At 49.2% G+C, this 21,853-nt stretch overlaps 2 protein-coding genes across 8 annotated transcripts in view; both read left to right on the forward strand.

Annotated features, from left to right (window-relative positions):
* Positions 1-15,278, forward strand: part of SNTA1 (syntrophin alpha 1) — a 28,157-nt gene extending 12,879 nt beyond the window's left edge. The window contains exons 3-8 of one of the 2 annotated variants that reach the window (XM_082600479.1): positions 6,216-6,420; positions 9,591-9,798; positions 9,948-10,078; positions 12,291-12,487; positions 13,198-13,385; positions 13,470-15,278. In XM_082600479.1, the coding sequence (XP_082456605.1) occupies positions 6,216-6,420; positions 9,591-9,798; positions 9,948-10,078; positions 12,291-12,487; positions 13,198-13,385; positions 13,470-13,562 (1,022 nt within the window). In that variant the 3' untranslated portion in view covers positions 13,563-15,278. Of the gene's footprint in view, positions 1-6,215; positions 6,421-9,590; positions 9,799-9,947; positions 10,079-12,290; positions 12,488-12,775; positions 13,386-13,469 lie in introns of those variants that run through there. The other variant, XM_082600480.1, reaches the window with a different exon arrangement.
* Positions 15,279-15,578: 300 nt separating this feature from the next.
* CDK5RAP1 (CDK5RAP1 mitochondrial tRNA methylthiotransferase) overlaps positions 15,579-21,853 on the forward strand; it is a 44,202-nt gene continuing 37,927 nt past the window's right edge. For 2 of the 6 annotated variants that reach the window (XM_082645407.1, XM_082645410.1), the window contains exon 1: positions 15,581-20,432. The gene's annotated coding sequence lies outside the window, so the exon portion shown is untranslated. Of the gene's footprint in view, positions 20,433-21,853 lie in introns of all 6 variants that reach the window. The other 4 variants (XM_082645408.1, XM_082645411.1, XM_082645409.1 and 1 more) reach the window with 4 other exon arrangements.

Genomic DNA, 21,853 nt, shown 5'->3' on the forward strand with positions numbered 1-21,853 from the left:
TATGCCCCAGAGTGTGGCAATCCAGGCAGCTCTGTTGCAAGGCCTGCCAGTGGCTGGGAACTATGTATAGTCCAGCCTTGCTGGACCAGCAGGACCTCAAAGATCATCCAGAGCCCGTTGGAATGCCAAGTCCTCTCCACAGCATCCTGGGTGGGCAGGTGGGCAGCTTGGACTTGAATCCTCACGATGCCTTACTCAGAAAGCTGGCATATCAGTGCCAATTACATAGGCAAGCAAACTGAGGCTCAGAGAGACTGTGGGACTTGCCAAGGCCAGAGAGTAAGCATCAGGGCCTGGATTGAAATCTTTGTCTGTCTGTCTGTCACGACATCCTGTGCTCATCCCCTTATACTGTCATACTAAGAATAGCAGCAGAAATAATAACCACACTGCTATTTATTGAAGACCTATTCTATGCCAGGCAGGACAAAGTGCTTTACAAGTATTGAATCTCAGTATGTTAGGAGATAGATATATTTTACTCACATTATAAAGATGAAGAAATAGAGGCTCACAGAAGTCAAGTCACTTGTCCAAGGTCACCAAGCAAGGAAGTTAAACCCAAGCCTGCCTCACTCTAGAGCCCAATTCAATGTTGTCTCCATCCTGAGAAGCCCCAGGCTTGTCAATATTCATTGTGCAGCCCCAGGCTTGTGCAACATTTCTTATTTACTGATTACCTGGTATATGTCAGGTACTATTCTTGATGCTGGGGATACCCTAATAAGCAAGGAAACATGTCCCTGCCTTCATGGAACTGACATTTTGGTTAGAGGAGAGAGGCTGTAGACTAGTAAGCAAATGGATACATCATGTAATTTCAGGCAGGGGCAAGTAAATGAGCACCCACTGAACAGACAAGGAACAGCTTGAGCTTAGGGGACAGGCTTTAGCCAAGACTCAAAGCCAAGACATTCAGTCATAAACATTTATTGAGCACTGGGATAAGTACTGGGGATACTGTGTTGAGCCAGAACAGATGTATCTCCTTCTCTCTGCAACACATATGTTCCCTCCCAATTGTCCTGGGCCAGGCAAATGGTCCTGCCTTGCCTCTGTTCCTCTGTTCCTTCTAGTGGAATCTATTCCTGGCTCCTTGGGGTCAGGGCTGGCTTCTCTCCTTGGCAGAGCTGGCAATCGGGGCCTCTGGAAGGGGCAGGGCTTCCTGTGTCTGTTTCAACTTCCCTGAGGAGGAAGGGCCCACGTATCTGCTTTACCAGGCTCCTGGGCCAGAGGTTTGGCTGGGGAGGGTGTGGACACCAGTTGGGTCTATCCTTGGGGTCTCAAGAATGCTGACCACAGGGTCATGGTCCTGCCCTCAGCTCTCTAGGACACTGCCTTTGGGCAGCCCCGCCCTGCCTGGCTGGGTGACTCAGGCAGAAATCAGAGCAGGGAGGAGGCCTCAGAGCTGGGCTATTTATGGCCACACTCTGGGGGCCCCAGCACCCCACCCCGACTCTGGGACAGGCTGATTGGTTGGTGAAATGCAAGCCGTGTTTCAGACACCAGCTGGTGTGCTGTCCATCTATAGCATGTTCCTGTGGGAGAGGAGAAGCAGGACCCTCTTCTGGAATGGCCTGGGTGAGCAGGGCCTCTAGTAGTTTCTCTGGCTTCAAGGTAGCAAATGTTCATTTGCTGAGCACGTAGCGTCGGAGATCCCTGCTGGATTCTGGGGGGTACAGAGACAAGTCAGTCAAGGTCCCTGCCCTCACAGTGCTCCCAGCCTGGAGGAGAACACGGACTCCCACATGGACACATAGGGAAGTGGGGTCTAGGGGACTGCGGAGGTGATGGGCTTGGAGGTTCCAGAGCAGGTATCTGGGAAGGTTTCCTAGAGGGGCGATGTCTGAGCTGAGCCAGGACCTTCTGGGCTGTGGCACCTTCTCCCGCCTGCTGAACGAACCTGTCCTGCCCTGGCGTTCATTTCTCCATTCACAGAGCACTGACTCTGGGTTCGAATCAAGCCCGGTTTCTGTCCTATAGGAGCTCCCAGTTCGGTGCGAGAGACAGCCCCAACACACAAAATCACAGCAGAGTTCTAAGTGTGGGCAGAACCTGTGTCATATGTTTTATATCATCTTATTTAATTCTAATGTCTCTCTGAGGTAGACATCATTATGCAGATTGAGGGCCAGAGAGGTGAATTACCTCGTCCATGGTCACATAGTTAGACAGAGCTGGAATTCAAATCCTAGAGTGCCTGTCTCCAAACCATGGACTAAGGGCATTCTGTGCAGGGAGAACTGCATTTTTAAAGGCATTTGGAAGCTCCTACAGCTTCTGAGAGCTCTGAGGAGGTCAGTATAATTGGATTAGAGGGCGAGATTGGGGATGTGGCAGGAGGTAAAGCCAGCAAGGTAGGCAGGGCTCAGGTCCTGGAGAGCCTTGCAGTTGGGTGAAGAGTGCAGGGAGCCAGAGCATGGCTTTGAGCAGGAGAGGGACGTAGTTAATTATAGTAGGGAGATATATCAGTTGCAGCCTGAGTCAGAGTGGGGCGGAATGGGTGGGTGCTGTATTAGTTAGGATGCTTTTGTCTGCAAGTAACAGGAACCCAATTCAAAGAGGTTTAAACATTGAAGAAAATATGTTTTCTTCCAGAATACATAAAGTCAGCATGGCTCCAGGGTGGATTAATTTAAGGTTTCACCATCCTCAGTGTGTGGACCCCAATCCTGGGGTCAAAGTGACTATCATCCGTTTAGGACCAACTCCCCCCTCCCAGCAACTTCTAAAGGCTAGAGAGGAAGGGAAGGGAGTATATTTTCTCTCATAGCTCATTGGACAGAATTGTATCATCTGCCCCTTTCTAAGCTAACCACAAGCAAGAGGGATGGAATGATCATGATTTGCTTTGACCAGTCAAGATTTTCCCCCTGGGCTGGGGAGAAGCCCAGCCTTTTGGGCTCTGGGTTCTGTTGGCAAGGAGAAAAAAAGTAGGGGAATGGTTTGGCTGTCAGGTAGGCTGTGATGTGTCCCACCTCTATCGCCCCTTGAGACATAATCCTGGGGTAAGTCATTGCTGTAATGGTGAGGATAAGTCATTTTTAGTCTTAGTTCCCAATCTTCAGACCTAGGCTTAGTTCTCTCAAAAAAATCTGCTCTTGTTTTCAATATAACTTCTCTTCCAACCCCAATAGGGCTTGTAACTCCCTCTCACTTTCACCCCTGTTTGCCTTGGATCCTATCTGAGCCTCAGGGTCAGTCTCCTGCAACAGAAATAGCTTCTTATGTGGTTCTTCCAGGGAGCTGGGCCAAGAACTGCTTCCCCGCCCCTTCCTGGTCTGTCCACTCACAGGCAGAGCATACTGACTGGGCCTTGACTGCAGACATCAGATGGTTAGCAAGCCAGATGGCCATGGGAATAGAGGTGGCTGAGAGGAGAGGAAGAGAGGCTGCCCAAGGGCTAGCAGGCATAGGTACTATTCAGTAGGGCAGCAGAGGGGACAGCCTGGCTGGGAGAAGAGAGACCAGTGCTCGGGCAAGACTTTTAACCACCTTGATGTACACACTGTCCTTCTAGCAGCTCATTTTAGAGATAGGAGACTGCTGCTCATCAGAATTGGGAACAGTCCAGATGCTGGGACAGAGGTGGCAGACACTACTGGTTGTCTGTCTTCCAACCATTTCCCCTTCTTCCATGCTACCAGAGCCTGATTTAATTGGGTGGGAATATGCTCAGCCCTAGAGGCTGAATTGTGATTGGTCTAAATAAATCATGACTATTCACTCTTACTAATGATTTGCTAGAAGTTGGCATGCAGCCCATTCAGGCCAATGAGATATAAGGCTTCATGGAAATATTTACCTCTCTGATAAGAGGGAGATGTGAGGAGACAGCCCTTTTGCTGCCTGCCTCCTCCCTTCTTGCTTTGGGTTTTGTCATGTAAGGAATGATTAGCTTAAGCCTGTTGCAGCCATCCTGTGGTCATGAGGGGAAGGCCAGAGAATGGCAGAGATCCAATGGCAGAGATGCCTATCCAGGATCCAATGTCATTGAGCCACTGAACCAATCCTGAAATTGTCTTCCTCTAGACTTCTTGTTACATGAAATCATAAATATCTTTATTGCTTAAGGCACTGTTATCATATATTCTATTATTTGCAGCCAAACTCAACTAATTGATAGAGTAAGAATGCCAAAATGTTTTATTATTTAATTGATTGGTAATGGCTGCCATAGAACACTATGATTGATTTGTGATGGCTTCCTTGAGCAAGGGATAAACAAGTGGTAGCTCAAGTGTCACATGTTTACCATCCCAGTCCTACCTAGGGCCAGTCCAACACCTGACACATATTAGGTGCTCAAGAAAACTGACTTGTCTCTGAAACTCTTCTCCCACCAAGCTCTTCTCAGATCAACCTTGTGTTCATCATGTTGCCTTTCACTTCTAGCTGCCCTTTGTTACTGACATCTTCCTTTTGTCAAAAGGCATGGAATCCAGGCCCCAGTCAAGACTCTTTTGGTTGCAAATATCATAACTCCTGTTGGAATGGCAGTCTGACTTTCTAAATGAGGAGTATCAGAAACCAGAACATTAGCAGATGCCTGGCAGGGCTTTCCCTCTGTCTCTCAACATGCATCTCCACTGATTTTCTCTCTCTACATATTAGCTCTCGCCTCTTCTCTGTCCTCACTGCAGAAGGTGGTTGCCCCTATAGCTTTCAAGTGTGTTCAACACATTAGTATAGGATCTCTCAACAGTCTCAATTTGGGTAGCCTAGTGTGGGTAAGGGGTTGACCCCTGGTTCAGCTAGCATAGCCAGGAGAGCAGGATCACATATCAGAACATGACTTTATGGGTCAGTTGGGCAGAGGAACTGAACAAAAAGTTCAGTTCCTCTGAATTTTGTACCAGCCACATTTCAAGTACTCAGTAGCTACATGCGGCTAGTGGCTACTGTGCTGGACAGTGTATATAGAGAACATTTTCATAATCATAGAAATCATGGTCTCTGTTGGACAGTGCTATTCTAGAAGGAGTCCACTATACTCACTCAGTGTTGACTGGTCAGAGCTAAGAGGGCCTCTAGACATCTATATTGGTTAGGGTACAAGTTCTGCTGCTGTAACTAGATCCCCATAAAATACTATGGCTTAAATATAATAGAAGCTCCTTGCTTTCTTAGGTAACAGTTCAAGTCTGACATGGCAGTCCAAAGTCTCAGCATCCATTTATTTCTGTTTGTTAGTCAGCCTTTTAGAGTGTGGCTCATGTTCTCCTGGTCAAGATGGTGCCCCACCAGTTTGTGTTCTAGCCAGCTCAACCTGTCAAGGGAAAAGACAGGGAAAGGAAGGGCGTGCCCCTTTCTTTTTTCTTTTAAATTTATTTATTTATTTATTTATTTTTGGCTGCATTGGGTCTTCACTGCTTTGCACGGGCTTTCTCTAGTTGTGGCGAGCGGGGGCTACTCTTCGTTGGGGTGCGTGGGCTTCTCATTGTGGTGGCTTCTCTTGTTGCGGAGCATGGGCTCTAGGCGTGTGGGCTTCAGTAGTTGCAGCACGTGGGCTCAGTAGTTGTGGCACACGGGCTTAGTTGCTCCGTGGCATGTGGGGTCTTCCCGGACCAGGACGTGCCCCTTTCTTTAATGGGCAGAAGTTAGTAGCTGCACACATCTCTTCTGCTGTCATCCTATTGGCCAGACTTGGTCAAATGGGCACTTATAGCTGCAAGGGAACCTAGAAAATGAAGTCTTAAGCTGGAAGTTTATCACTATCTTGGAGGAAAATTAGCAGCCTCCACCATAGGACTATCTCATGCAGCCCCTCCTTTTTGCAGATGAGAAGACTGAAGAGATAGAGGCAAACAATGGGACAGTGGCAGAGCAGTCACATCTTCTGACTCCCGGTGCTCTCTCACTGCCTTGCTGCAGCTGTTGCCCATTCCCTTTAAGCAGCCATCCTGAAGCTCTAAACACTTAAACTTATGTGGTTAGAACTTAGTTATGTGGCCACACCTAGCTGCAAAGGAGGCTGGGAAATGTAGTCTTTCTTTCAAGTGGCCATGTGTCTATAAACCAAGGGAAAAGTGAGAGAATGGATGTTGGCATGCATCCAGAATTTTCTACCATGCTTCCCTGTCTGAGACTTTAGCCTAGAGGAGGATAGTGATAGTGGACATAAATTAAACTTTTAATGAATTAGTGACAATTGTGATGTGCGCTACGTGGGAGCCCATGTCACAGTGGTAACTGCTGACCTCTCCCCTAACCAGTCAAGTACATGAAAGAGGTCTCACCATATTTCAAGAACTCTGCCAGTGGGACCTCGGTTGGCTGGGACTCGCCTCCTGCCTCACCCCTTCAGCGGCAGCCTTCCTCCCCTGGCCTCCCACCCCGGGACCTCCGTGATGCCAAACACATGTCCTTGAAGATGGCATATGTCTCGAGGAGGTGCACCCCCAGTGACCCGGAGACCAGGTAAGCCTGGCGTAGGGGGCAACTCAGACAGACATGCCCTCGTGTGAGGTAGTGGGGCCAAAGGAAAGATTCCCTTGTGTTGCAAAGTGACAAGCATGATGCGCAGACGTCGTAGGTGCTTAAGAAACGTTTGCTGAATGGATGCAAGGGTGAAGTTATGGGGATGATAGTGTGCTTTGCTTCTCTCTTCTCCCTCTGGGCAGTTCACATCTGAGGAGGAACTTGGTCTGCGAAGGAGCCCTGGATTCCAGTCTTGGTACTCCTTGAACTAGTCCCTTTTCCTCACTAACCTTTAGATTCCCCTTTGTGAAACAAGCATATCGGACTCAGTGATCCCCTCAAGTCTCTTCCAACTCTGCTGAGGTTCTGAGATGTCTGGTAACGTTTGTGTCAGGGCCGTGGAAGGTTACCACCCCTCACATCTGCACAGCCTTTAACACCGATGATAAGATTGATACCAGCCAACGTTACTGAGTGTTTATCGCACACAACTTAATTTAACTGTCACAGCAACCCTACAGGCAAAGTCCTATTATTTCACCCCCATTTTGTAGATGAGGACAGAGAAAGTAACATGCCCGAGATCACACAACCTGGAAGGAATGGAGCTTGCCTCATTTCCAGGTAGCCCTCTCTGCTTCAGAAGCTTCAGGTGCTTGAGTAGTGATGGTGGTAAATGCAGTCTATGTTGATTAAACGCGGTGTGCAGTATTGGGATGGTGTGTATATGGCTTGGGCATAAAAGGCTTGTGCTGTGGGTCCTAGTTACAGCTGAGGCTCAATGCCAGGCCAATGCCCAGCATTGCCCTGAAGGGCTGATTAATGTTCAGCATCCATATTTCCTGGCCCTGCTTGTTGCCCCAGCCCCAGCCTGCCCTCATGAGGCAAGAACTAGTGATTCACAGGTCACTTACAGGTGCTCCACTAAAGGGGCCTTGTGTGTTGGGTGAAGGTGAGGTGGTATCAGTCCTTCCTGAGACTCATAGAACTTTAGGTTAATTGTGGATCCCAGCCTGACCCCAGACATCACCTGAAGCATGTGTGTACATATATTTCTATGTGTGTCTACATGTAGATGGCATTTAAATGCAAGTGTTTGTGGGTATATGTGAGTATTTGCATGGGCAGAGGTGTAGATTTGTGCATATGTGTTTGTGTGTGTTTGTGTTAATATTTGTATGTGTATACTCATGTATGTACATGTGCCTGATTTGTGTACATATGTGTAACTTGAATATAACTGGGTTTCCATATCAGCACAGTATCCCAGTCAAAGGAACACAATCTGGTAACCAAAATGTAATGAAAAATATTTCAAACTCTTACTTAGTGTTAGGATTACATTGGGCTGCAAGTATTAGAAACCCCAGCACGAAATGGCTTAATAAATGAAGAGTTAATTTTTCCACACGTTTAAAAAGAAGTCCAGTGGTCAGCTGTTTAGGCTGCTGTTGCTGCTCAAGAATGCCCTCAAGGCATCAGGCTTCCAGCTTCTTTTTTTTATTTTTATAATTTTTTTTTCGGCCGCACGACATGGCTTGTGGGATTCTAATTCCCCGACCAGGGATTGAACCCGTGCCCTCGGCAGTGACAGTGCGGAGTCCTAACCACTGGACTGCCAGGGAATTCCCCTTCTGCCATCATTATTGTGGATTTTCTTCTTCCTGGAAGCAGGATGGTGGCTGCATCTCCAAGCATGTGTCCATATGCCAGACAGGAAGAAGGCAAAGGACAAAGGAACTTTTCTCCTGGTATTTTGTTCTATTGCTGCATAACAAGCCATCCAAAAATTTAGTGGCTTAGAAGAAAACAGTTTATTACTTTTCACAATTCTGTAATCTGGGCTGGATCAGCCGGCCAGTTCTGTTCTATGTGATATCTGCTGGGCATGGAAGTCCAAGGTGGCTGTTTCACCCACGTGCCAGCTGGGGTGGTTGGAACAGCTAGAGGCTGGCTAAGCATTCCTCTTTCAGTATGACCTTTCTATATGGCTAGCTTGTTCTTCTCAGGGTGGGTGGCCTCGGGCGAGTTGGATTTCATGATGGCTTGGGAATGCCGGAATGGCTCGGGAATGCCGGAATGGCACTTCTGCCACATTTTATTTGTCAAACCAAGTCACAAGGCCAAGTAGAGGAGAAAGCAGCTTCACCTCTTGATGAGAGAGGCGCACCATGTGTATAGGGAGGGATGAATTTGGCGGAGGCCACCTTTGGAAACTAACTACCACAGCTGGGAACGCTTTACCTTTCATTTGGGAAAGGACACCCTCCCCAGAGCCTTCTCTCTCTCATCAGTCAGAACTGGGTCGATGGCCAGGGCTAGCTGCAAGGGAGCTCTGTAGTGGAGGAAGGCAGAGGCGGAGGGCATTGGAATGGATGTGTGTGAGCCGTTCTCCAGTTTCTGACCCACTTCACTGTTTACAGAAAAGCCAAAGGGGAGTGAATCTTTAATGCCCCACAGAACATTTGAAAGTCCTCTCCCTGTCACTAACTCCTCTTGTACCTCCCTGAAACCTTTCCCCCACACTTACCTGTGTGGCTTTTTATCTCCCTGCCCTTTTCCCTTCTCCATTCCCCAGCTCTTTTTTCTTTCCACACCACGGATCTTAGTTCCCCAACCAGGGATCGAACTCGTGCCCCTTGCATTGGAAGCATGGAGTCCTAAGCATCAGACTGCTAGGGAAGTTCCCCGCCCCCACCTCTTTTTATGTAGACCATCTCAGGCTACTAAGCCTCTTCAGTTGCTGTGTCCACACCCCTACCCCGTCAGTGCGTTACTTTGGTTCTGTACCACAAAGGAGAACCTGGGAGATGGCCTAGCAAGACAGTCCTTCTCCTTAGAAACCAGGACAGGGCAAAATCATGAATCCTCGCACAGTGATAATTTTGGCCCCCGTCACACATGTTTGAGTGTGTGTGTATTTGTGTGTATATGCCTATGGGTGTGTGTGTGAGATAGTCTCTTATCCTGAGATAAGACAGATAAGCCCGTGAGGCTCCAACAACTGTGGCTGGAGCCCTGCAGCAAGTGTCACTCCTGATTCTGTCATGGACATCCCCTGTGGTTTCTTCTGGTTTTGTGGTAGATGGAGTTTCTTGGGCCAGATTTCAGGGTTGGGTACCTGCAGCCCAGTGGACGGGCCCTCCCCTCCACCTCATTTGTGCCTGCAGGTATCTGGAGATCTGTTCAGCAGATGGCCGGGACACCCTCTTCCTGAGGGCTAAGGATGAGGCTAGCGCCAGGTCGTGGGCAGCTGCCATCCAAGCCCAGGTCAACGCTCTGATGCCCTGGGTCAAGGACGAGCTGCAGGCACTGCTGTCAGCCACCAGCACAGCCGGGAGCCAGGACATCAAGCAGATCGGCTGGCTGACTGAGCAGGTGCCTGCAGGGCCCGGGACCTATCCTCCCCACTCTTCCCTTGTCCTGGAGCTGACCCAAATCCCATTGCCCCGCACTGCCTCACCCCTCCCTGGCCCTCTGACCTCTCCCCTCTCCGTCCCTCCTCACTGCTGCCTTGCCCCCTGCAGCTGCCCAGTGGGGGCACAGCACCCACCGTGGCCCTGCTGACCGAAAAGGAGCTGCTCCTCTACTGCTGTCTCCCCCAGACCCGTGAGGCCCTGAGCCGGCCGGCCCGTACTGCCCCGCTCATCACCACCAGGTATCCGTGGACAGGCAGGACTGTGTGTCCCACCCAGAGCTTGGGGGGTGATGCTCTAGATGGACCTCAGAAGCTGGGGACTCCAGCCCCATCCTGCCCTGAGTTATTCCCCAGGTGGCCTGAAGCGAGTCTCTGCCTTGTCTGGGCCCTGGTTTCCTCATCTGTAAAATGGGGGCTTGGAACAGAAGGATATGAGGTCCCACCAGTCACTCATTCATTGATGCCTACTCTGCCCAACCTTGTGCTGTGTGGTTCAGGAGACAGAGAGCCCCCAGAGGCTCTGCCCTCAGGGAGTCCCCAGCCTGGCAGGGGAGACTGACCCGGGAACAGCCTTTAGGATGCAGAGTTGTAGGGACCACTTAACTCTACCTGGCCTGGTGGGGGAAGTCTTCGTGCAGAAGGTGACATTTGAGCTGGACTTTGACAGATGAGTAGAAGTTTGCTATTTAAGAAAGGCTGGAAAAGCATCTCACACAGAGAGAACAACATAGTCAAAGGTACAGAGGCATGAAGGGCTCTTGCACGTTCATGGAGCCGTGAGTGTGTTATAACAGTTTGTAGACTCTCTGCAGGAAAGGGAGAGAAATGAGGCAGGGAGTTGGCAGGGCCTGATCTTGCGGAGCCTCTGTTGGCTGGTTAAGGAATGTTAGCCTTATCTTAAGAGCTGGGGCAGAGTTGAAGAGTTGTAGCCTGGGAGTGAGGTGGCTCTTTGGGTTGCGTTTTTTGTGTGTGTGTGTGTGGTACGCGGGCCTCTCACTTTGTGGTCTCTCCCGTTGTGGAGCACAGGCTCCGGATGCGCAGGCTCAGCGGCCATGGCTCACGGGCCTAGCCGCTCCGCGGCACGTGGGATCCTCCCGGACCGGGGCACGAACCCCGTGTCCCGTGCATCGGCAGGCAGACTCCCAACCTCTGCGCCACCAGGGAAGCCCTGGGTTGTGTTTTAAAAGAATCCATGTTGCTGCCACCTGGAAAATACGCTGGAGGCGGGGGATGGGAGCAGTCATTGCGGGAGAGCTGGTGGAGGTGGGTGGAGGCAGCAGATGGAGAAGAAAGGCCGCATTTGCATTGGAAAACACATGGGTGGTAAAATTAACCAGGCTTAGTACTCACCAGATGGGGAGGGTGGGGGAGGTGTCCGGATGAATGGATGAACGGGAGGTTTGGAGCTTGTGTCTGGGGGAGCAGTGGGACTGGGGGTGGGAGTGCAAAGGAGGAGGTCAGAGCAAGACGCTGAGTTGAGTCCAGAGTGTGCGAGGGACAGGTAGGGAGCTTGGGTAGGAAACTTGGAGACTTGTGGGTCTGTAGTTTAGGGCTGCAAAGTAGGGGACTACAGACCCACAAGTCTCCAAGTATCAGAAGCAGCTCCAAGGGGGAATGAAGCTACGAGAGAAAGTATGTGGAGTGAGGAGCAAAGTGGGCTAAAGGACAGAACTCTGGGGTCTGCTGCCCAGAGAGGGGCATTGAACTGCCCAAGGTTACACAGCAAGTGAGAGTCAAGCTGCGGGGTCTGGGCCCTTGTTGGACATGTCTCCTCACTCTGGGTTGGGCTCTGGCGTACGTGTCAGGAGCCTGTTGCCTACTAGGGATAAGCAGGTCATGAATTGCCTGCCTAATTAAGTGATTCATTAATTCAGGTCACAAATGTTTACTGAGCACCTACTATATGCCAGGCATTGTTTTACTTGCTGGGAATATAGTGGCGAACAATTAGACAAAAATTTGTACCCTAGATGATATTCTGGAGAAAAAGACAAAAGCCAGCCGAAACAGTGAAAAGTAATTATAACTTCTGGTACCATAAAGAAAAGTAAGGCTAGTGAGTGATAGGGAGGGGTGCCGTTTTAGACAGAGAGGTCAGGGAAGGCTTCTCAGAGGAGATGGCACTTGAGCAAAGGTCTGAAGGAAGTGAGGGAGAGAGCAATGCAGATAATCAGGGAAGAGTGTGCTCGGCAGAGGGAACAGCAGAGGTGCTGAGGCAGGAGTGTGCTTGGCGTGTCTGAAGACACCAGAACGGTTGGAGCCGAGGGGGAAAGGGGAAGGGTGGCAGGAGATGGTCTCCTGTGAGTCAATCAGTGGCTGTCTGGAAGTCCTGTCCCCACATTAGGTGGTAAAGGAGTCGCAGGGTCCCTTCCCAGGTAACCACCCTTGTGGCCCAGAGCTACCTCCCTGCTGCCTGAGGCCTCATGCTTAGCCCTCTGCCCCCTGCCCCCAGGCTGGTGCACTCAGGCCCCTCCAAGGGCTCCTTGTCCTACGATGCAGAGCTCTCTTTTGCCCTGCGCACGGGTACGCGCCACGGTGTGGACACTCACCTGTTCAGCGTGGAGTCACCGCAGGAGCTGGCTGCCTGGACCCGCCAGTTGGTGGATGGCTGTCACCGGGCTGCTGAGGGTGTGCAGGAGGTGTCGACAGGTGGGCTGGGTGGATCTGGGAGTGCCTTTCTGGTAACGAGCCTCTTATCCCCAGGGGTATTCAAGTTTCCTTCTTTAGGGTGCTTCAGGAGGGGGAGAGAGAGTGGGATTTGGGGTCTCTGAGGGCCCTCTGTTTTGGATGTGCAGGTGCCCTGGTAGGTAGTGAGACTCTTTTCCCAGGGGTTTTCTTGTGCCGGCTTTTGACTCTGCTGGTGAGGATATGAGAGATGGCACTTGGAGTAGGGTTGCCAGAAAAAATACAGGACACTCACTTAGATTTGAATTTCAGGTAAAACAACAAATAATTTTTTGGTCTAAGTATGTGCAAATGATCCATCGCTTATCTGAAATTCACACTTAACTGGGTAAGTCTGCAGGCCTCTAAGGTCTCCGAAGGCCATGCTTGGTGGGTCTGCTGATGCCTTTATAGGGAGTGGGCCTCCTGTCCAAAGCAGAGTTGAAGCTCCCCCTTTCCACCTTTGCTGCTGGCAGTGGGACTGGAAGTGGGGTATAGGTTTTCTGCCTGCTCATCCTTCTGTATTTCAGAGTGTGGGTGACTCTATACAGGGTGGGTGTACAAATGGCATTGACAGTGAGCCTCCCACCTCCAGTGGCATTCAAGTTCCGCTTTTGGAGCTACCAGTGGGGATTGGAGGTAGGGCTTGCGGTCTCTGAGGTGTCGCTGTGCCCGTGCCCACACCCTCCCCACAGCCTGCACGTGGAACGGCCGTCCCTGCAGCCTGTCTGTGCATATTGACAAAGGCTTCACACTGTGGGCGGCCGAGCCAGGTGCGGCCCAAGTTGTGCTGCTCCGACAACCCTTTGAGAAGCTGCAGATGTCCTCGGACGATGGTGCCAGTCTCCTTTTCCTGGACTTCGGGGGCGCTGAAGGAGAGATTGTGAGTGGAGGGGCTGGGGGGTGATGCTGTCCTGGGGCCCAGGCTGGATGGGGCTCCTGACCCTTCTCTCCGTCCACCCTGCAGCAGCTGGACCTGCATTCATGCCCCAAAACAATGGTCTTCATCATCCACTCCTTCCTCTCGGCCAAAGTCACCCGTCTGGGGCTCTTAGCCTAGAGGTCATCAGATGCATTAGCCCTGAAGAGGGGGTGTCCACCACACGGCCTGACCTGGCCCTCCGCTGATTGCCTGCTTACCACTGGGCTGAGGGAAGGGAGAGGAAAGGAACAAGGAGGCAGAGACCCAGCCCCTGAGAGAGGCTGGGACCCAGACTGAGGGCACAGTGGATCCTGCCAGTGATTTGATAGCCTCCCTGCTGCTCCCCCCACCCACACCAGTGCCTTTTGTGGAGAGATATTTTGTGTACGCAGAAGCCATTCCGAGCCCGGGACCTGCCCCTCTGGGGATCTTGACCCTAGCTGACAACTGCCAGGCCTCCTAGGGGCCCCTAAACTGTCCCCAGAGGCCCCACCTGAAGCTGGAGTTCCCTGGGGTCTGTGTCAAGAGAAAGAGGAGGAGCCTTTCTGTTCATTTCTCCCATCAGCTCTACCACCTTGAGGCATCTGGTTTTTCTCTTCATCCTCTCTCTCTCATCCTTAGTCTCGGATAAATAAACAGCCTGTGAGTACATAGGCAGCCTGGCCCAGTGTCTGTGGTTTGTACCTTGGCCTGTGGGTGCTGTAGTGGCCCCTGTAGTCACAAGAGGGACCAGACCCAGGACTGGAGCCCCTTTCCCTAGAGAAGAGCAGACCTTTAACCACAGGGCCAAAAAAAGAATCTATTGGTTATCTACTGTTGCATAACAAATTACCCTCAAATTTCACAGCTTAAAACAGTGAACATTCTCTTTCAAGTTCTGTGGATTAGGAATTTGAGAGGGGCTAAGCTGGGTTGTTCTTGTCTCAGGGTCTTTCATGAGGTTATAGTCAAGGTGTCTGCTGCACTCATCTGAAGGCTTGACTGGGGCTAGAGGATCTGTTTCCAATATTTTTCACTTATGGATGTTGGCAGGAGGCCCTAGTTCCTCACCACATGGGCCTAATTATAGGGCTGCTTGAGTGTGCTCATGACAAGGAGGTTGGCTTCCCCCAGAGTGACACAGAAGAGAGACCCAAGAGGGGTCCACAATGCCTCTTATCACCCAGTCTTGTATGTCACATACTGTCACTTTTGCTTTATTCTATTCATTAGAATAAATGAATAGAGTCACTAATCCCAGCCCACACTCAAGGGGAGGGGAATTAGGCTTCACCTCTTGAAGAAAGGAATGTCAAAGAATTTGTGGACCCATTTTATTTATTTAAACATTTTTTTTGTGGACCTATTTTAAAACCGTCATAGAGAGCCTCTCGCTCCTTTCCTGCAGAAGGGAGGACGCTTGGAGTATGCTTCGTGGAATGTTTCTTTGGAATCTATACCATGCAGCTGGCTGCAAATGAGCCCCAGTTTCTTGCGTTGTCCAGAAAATTACCATGATGACAGTAACGATAGCTTACATTTAGAGAGTGCTTGCTATGTGCTAGGCACCGTACATACATTTCCTCATTGGATGCTCACCACATATCTATGTTGATAGGCACGGCAGTCTCCATTACACAGGTAAGAAAACTGGGGCTCAGAACAGGAGAGTGACTTGCCCGAAGTCACACAGCTCTGAAATGTCTGAGCTTGATTCAAACTAGGTTTTTCTGACTTCAGAGCCCTTGTTCACCTTAGAGACTTTCTGGCCCTGCACCATCCACTAGAAATATAATGCAAGCCACATTTGTAATTACCAATTTTCTAGTAGCCATATTTTTAAAAGTAAGAAAAAATAGATGAAAATAATTTTAATAATAAATTTTATTTAACCCAGTAGATCCAAAATGTTATCACTTCAACACATATTATAAAAATTCATTAGTGAAATGTTTTACATTCTTTTTCTCATACTGTCTTTGAAATCTGGTGTGTATTTTATACCTACAGCACATCTCTATTCAGATACCAAATTTTCATTGGAAACCTTTGATTGGTATTTAGATTTCATAAAGTTTCCAGTTGAAAAAATTAGATTCGCATAATCAAGTATTTCCAAATGTACTAAAGTTTTCCAATAACTGAATTATCAGTTTTTAAATTAAAATTCATTAAAATGGAATTAAATTCAGTTCCTCACTCACACTGCTTGCATATCACATGCTCAGTAGCCACATGTGGTTAGTAGCTACTGCATTAGACTAAGCAGTTCTAATCAGGTCCCACACGAAACTGAGGCCCACATAGATTCACGTAACAAGCCAGAGCCAGAGCTTGTTCTAGGGGAAATGCAGGTAAGCAGAGATATTCCAGCTTTGCCCACCTCAATCTGCCCACCCATTCGTCAATCCACTGTTCATTTGAGAAATACATAGTACACACCTACTTTGTGCTAATCCTTGGGTCCAGGAGCCAATTTGCTGGGAGCAAGACTGACAGGCCCCCTTGCACAGGGGAAAGAAATTCAGCAGAAGCTCTCACAATCAAATGTGTGATTGGGTAGACTCATGGAAATACCAGAGAGGACAGTGGGGACCTGACCTGCTCTGGGGGTGAGGGCAGTTTTCTCTCAGGAAGAGACCTGAAGCTGATGTCCTGAAGGAGCAGGCTAAAAATCAGCTACTGTTGCAACAATGCTGTGGACCAAAACAACAACAGACTCTGTGGCCACAGCAATAAGCATTTATTTTCATGCTTCTGGGGCTGCATGTTGACTGCAGTTTGACCATTAGAAGCTGGGCTTGGCTGGGTGGCCTTGGTCCAGGCTGTGGGTTGGGCTCAGGCCTACTCTATGATTTTCCTTCTGGAGCCCAGGATGAAGGGGCATCAGCTCCCAGGGCATGTTCTCATGGCAAGTCACTGGAGTTCAAAGACAAGCAAAGTGCACAAGCACACTTACATCCTCCGCATTTTGTCCTCTCTAATTCCGTTGGCCAAAACAAATCATTTGGCTGAGGCTGAATCAGTGGGGAAGGAGGAGGGGAAGAAGAAGTTGCTCAGTAACTGTTAGAACTATCAGCAACCAGTAGGAGTTAGTCAGGTAGGAGGGGGAATGGCATCCCAGATGACAGATTCCCAAGGTGGGATGGAACATGAGCCTTCCAAGCTCCTGGAGATCTGGGCGGGGCGGGGGGTGTTGTTTTTATCACCTTCATTGCCCAAGACACAACACTGTCTGAGACTCCACAGTATGGCAGCTGAAAGGACCCTTGTTGTTGGAATGTGGTGGGTGATGGTTTGGGAGGTTGGAAATGGTCCCTGGCCCTCACATGGGCTGATGTGTGTGGGAAAGGATAGTAGGGATGTTGGGAATGGCTGGTGTGTGTGTGTGTGTGTGTGTGTGTGTGTGTGTGTGTGTGTGTGTGTGTGTGTGTGTGTGTGTGTGTGTGTGTGTGTGTGTGTGTGTGTGTGTGTGTGTGTGTGTGTGTGTGTGCAGCATAACATGCACCAGAGAACATCCCTCATGCCCATCCCATGGGCAGTCAGAACTGGCAAGGGGTAGCTCTGACATCTTCTGACTTGCTGCCTCCTGCTCTGGCCACAAAAGGGGAAGGTGACACCTCCTTCTGGGGCCACTAGGGGAAGATCCAGATTTGAAAGAGCACAGTTCTAAGAGGCCAAGAGACCTGGGTTAAAATCCCAGCTCCTCCCTGACTCCCACATTGGAAGTTCTAAAAGTGGCTTCCTTCCAGCTCTAGAATCCCTCTCTCCTGTGATTCTAGGAGGACAATACCGAGGCTAAAGAGGGAAGGGCCATGTTGAAACGATAAGTAGGACCTGAAATAGAGAATTGATGTGTCAGGAAGGACAGGGTCCATGCTTGGGGTCACTGTGGAGAGTGAATGGGTGTTGTCTGACCTTGGCAGCGTGGGTGGGAGGCTTCCCTCCTCAACATAACTCCTATTGGAACGGAGGTTCGGCCACCATGGTGGGGCTCTGTGTGGCACGGGTGGCACCCCCCCATGGCCGAGTTAGGACAGAACATCTTCCCCTTGTAGTAAAAACTTTGACAGGAAACCTGAATATTTCTCCAGCTGGAGTCTTTAGATCTCAAGAGTTTCCAGGAACTTGTCTCTAGAGTCTGAAAGTTTTCCAGGAATTCTGAAATTTTGTATTTTCACGGTGCTGATTATTGCCTGAAAAGATCAGAGCACATTCTATATTACCTGGAGAACCACAGTAAAAAACAAGAGCCATAATACAATTCTTGGGCTGTGTTTGCCTTTGTATATTTGACTCAATTGGCACCCAGCAGTCATGTAAAGAGATGCTGTGGAATTTATTGTGGTATGTCTCAAACTCCTGAAATCTGGGTTTGTTTTTTCCTCACTGCCCCAAGCCATCGCACTGGCCCAGGACTCCACAATCTCTGGACAACTGCCACAGCCTCCTCAATACTCTACTGATTTGTCTTCCCACCCTCCTACCCTCAATGCAGTATATTTTCTACACAGAAGCCACTTTATATGCAAAGAAAGTGCAAGTCATCAGGGGGGACTGACTTGGCCATGGCTATCATGGTAAGCATCGGAGCCTTAATGTGAACCCAGCCAGTCTGACTTTGAATTAGTCAGTCAGTGTTAAGAATAGGACTTTGGGATCAGACTGACCTGTGGGTGGATCCCAGTTCTGCCATACCCTAGTTATGTGAGCTTCAGCACTCGACTACCTTTTTGTATTTTCAGTTTTCTCACCTGTAACTTGAGCCAATAATAACCTCATAGAGTTCTAATGAGGTGTCGAAGAGGCCAGTTGTAGCAGGGGTTGTCAGGCCGCCCAGAGCCTTGGTAATTCAGAATGCTGGAGTCAGTGACTGCATCTTATTGATAGAGGGCTTTCTCCCAAACCACAGCCTTTCCTGCATAGGCAGAGTAGAAGCACTGAGGAATTAACACATGTAGGAGAATACTTCCACCACAGCTGGTAGTATATAACTACCCCAGCTTCCTCTCCCTTTGGGTGAAATAATTCTGAGGTCTGTGTCTTACACTGTTTCCTAGAGCTCCCCAACAGAATGAAGACCCAGATGCCCACCTTGGTAACTGGCTTGATAACACACTTCTTATTGGCTGTCTCCCCTGTCTCATTCCCTGAGTTACCTTATCAGCGTCTCCTGTGATCACCTGCCTGCACTCAAGTCCTTTTTTCAAGGTCTGCTTCTGGGGAACCCAAACTAATAGATAAAGCAGTCATTTGTTCATTCAACAAGTATTTATTAAGCCCTCCTATGAATCAGACTCTGTGCTACATCCTGGGGATATTGCCGTGAACATGACAGAATGTGTTGCTGCTCTCAGGGAGCTGAATGTCTAGGAAATAGGCAATGGCAAGTAAACAAAAAATGCTATCATTTTGGATAGTGACAAATACTGAGAAGAAAATGATGTGATAGTGATGGGAGCCTTTTACATGGGGTGGTCAGAGAGGGCCTCTCTGGAGAGCTGATATTTAAGCTGAGACATGAAGGATGAGAAGGCACCAGCCTTGAAACAATTTGGGGGGACATTCCAGAGAGAATGTTCAAAGTTCAAAGGCTCTGAGATAAACATGTGCTTGGGGTATTGAAGGAGCAAAATAAAATTGTGTAGTTGAAATATAGTTAATTAGAGAGAACATGCTAGGAGAAGTAAATAGTAAGAAATAAGTAAGTTGGAGAAGTAAAAAGTAAGCAGTAGCCAGATCATGCAGGTCCTAGGACACAGCAGGAAATCTGGATTTTATTGCAAAGGCAATGGCAAGCCACTGGGAGTTTTCAGCAGAGGAATGATGTGATCTGAGTTAAGTCTTGTTTTTTGTTTGTTTGTTTGTTTTGTTTTGTTTTGTTTTCTTCCTGCTGCACTGCACAGCTTTCAGGATCTTAGTTTCCCAACCAAGGATGGAGATCGAATCTGGGCCGACCTCAGTGAAAGTGCGGAGTCCTAACCACTGGACTGCCAGAGAATTTCCATGATCTGAGTTAAGAAAACAAACTCTCTTAGGCTCTGTGTGGGAAATAGTTGGTAGGAGACTAGGTTAAGGGCAAAAGCAAGGAGGCCAGTTAGCAGGCTATTGCTGTCCTTTCTGATGAGATGATGATGGCCTGGGCTAGAGCTGCAGCAGGAGAAGAACAGGAGAATGGGAAGTGGATAGATTTGAGACATTTTGGAGTTAGAGCTGACAAAACTTTGCTGATAGACTGAGTGTGGAGATTGAGGGAGAGGAAACAAAAAAAATGACTCAGTTTCTCCTAGTGCAACTGGGAGGATGCTTGGGTCATTTACTGAGATGGGCAAGACTGGGCAGACACAGGTTTTGGGTTAGGATGTGTACGAAGAAATGAAGAGTTCTGTATTGAGTTTGAGACGGTCGATAGGTACCCAAGGGGAGGTGCCCCATAGACAGTGGAACTTATGTGTCTGTGACTCCAGGGGTTGGGAGGGGGGTTCTATGATGGAAACGTGAATTGGGAAGTCTTTAACCTATAACGCAGCGCTGTCCAACAGAAATAGAAAGCGAGCCACGTAAATAATTAAAATTTTCCCAGTAGCCACACTGAAAAAAGTAAAAAGAAACAGATGAAACTAACTTAAATAATATACTCATTTAAACCAATAAATCCCAAATATCTCAGCACGCAGTCAGTGTAAAAATTATCGCGGAGATAGCTGGCATTCTTTCTTCGACATCCGGTGTGTATTTTACATTTAGAACACATTTAGCTAGCACTCGCCCTATTTCAAGCGCTCAGTTGCCACCTGCCGGCTAGGGTTTACCGCTTGGTTCCGCTCACCAGTGGAGGGTTTTCAAAGCCAGGAGCTTGGACCCACCCGGACAGTAGAGAAGACGCACTTCCGCCGGATGGGGCGCCCCGGACGGAAATTGCGGCGGAACGGAAGTTGCGCGTGTGCGTGCGCAGCCGCAGACAGCTGAGCCGGGAGCTTGCCTACTGAGAGGAGCTTCAGCGGCTGGACGCCAGGCCTTCGGGCAGCGGTAGGTGAACGGAGCGCCGGCGGAGGTCGCCTGCGCCCTCTGCCACGCCCCACGTCTGGGACTGGAGGGGCGGCGGTGCCCCGGGAATGCGCGGTGTTCAAGGGGAAGATGGCGCGGTGGTTACAGCGCGGACCCTGGAGTTAGGCTGTCGGGGTTCGCACTCCAGCCCCGCTTCCTACTCGTTTGTGACCTTGGACAAGTCAACCCTCTTTCCTCCGAACCTTAGCTTTGTCACCTGTGAAGTGAGGATGATAGTAAAACCTGCCTCACAGTTGCTGTGAGGATTAAATACGGTAATCCATGGAAAGCGCTTAGCACCACGCCTGACACATTGTAATCACCCAATGAAGTGGGATGCTTTATTGTTTATGTTGAGATGAGGCTATTGTCTCATCGTTATTGTCGACTACCAATTAATGTGGGCCCCCACCGAGGCCCCCTACATTGTGCTATGCAAGCATTTTGTTCGTATTGTCACATTTGATCCTCACAACAGACATGGAGATAGGTGCTGTAATAGGTACCATTATTCCCATTTTACACATGAGGAAATGGAAGCTCCCAGAACGTAAGACGCTTCTACGTGCCCAAAGTTACCTGGCGAGGCAGCAGTTGGGTCAGACGCCGTCTCTCGCGTCTTAACCACAATGCTCTATACCCACCATCAAAGGAGGTGTGGGCTGCAATTGTGCAGTTACTGAAGACTTACTGTATGCCAAGTTAGGTTTTAACATCTTTAATTCTCACAACACCTCTGAGAGGTGGGTATTATTTTTATCCTTATTTTACACATGTGGAATTGGTGGCTCAGAGGTAGGAATTTGACTTTCCCGAGGTCACACAACAAGTAAGGGGCAGAAACGGGTGACTTTAAAGTTCACACTAAAAGTCTGCTGTTCTCTGTCACTTGAAAGTAGGTTGGCATTGCTCCTGCCTAAAGTGCTGGTAGCATGTACAGCAGGTGATCGGGTTGGAGAAGTAACAGGCCACATCTGCTCATTTTACATGTATAGCACCTGCCACGTTACTAGAATGGGAGATACTAAGAATATAGAAATGAATGAGATTTGTTCCCTGCTTTCAGAGACCTCCGGCTTACAAGGAATAAGCAGTAATTAACAGCAAAGTGTGATGAGTCTTGTGATAGTTATAAGGAGGCTTTGGGAACCTAGGGGAGGACCCCTAGACTTTGGCGGTGGTGGCCAGGAAAGGCTTCCAGGAGGAAGCAGAGACCTAAAAGTAGTGTAGGAGTTGGCCACGTCAGTTAAGCGAAGATACACCAGCCAGAGAAAACAGCATGTGTAAAAGCCTAGAAGCTAGTGAAGATCAGTACAAAGATGTCTGGTATGGCTGGAGTGAGGTAGTCAGGCTGGAGATGTGGGGTCCATTAAGAATATGTGGTGGAAAGTAAGTCTCCACCT

This window comes from Mesoplodon mirus (genome assembly GCF_964341445.2).
Source record: "Mesoplodon mirus genome assembly, chromosome: 15".
NCBI classification, from domain to species: domain Eukaryota; kingdom Metazoa; phylum Chordata; class Mammalia; order Artiodactyla; family Ziphiidae; genus Mesoplodon; species Mesoplodon mirus.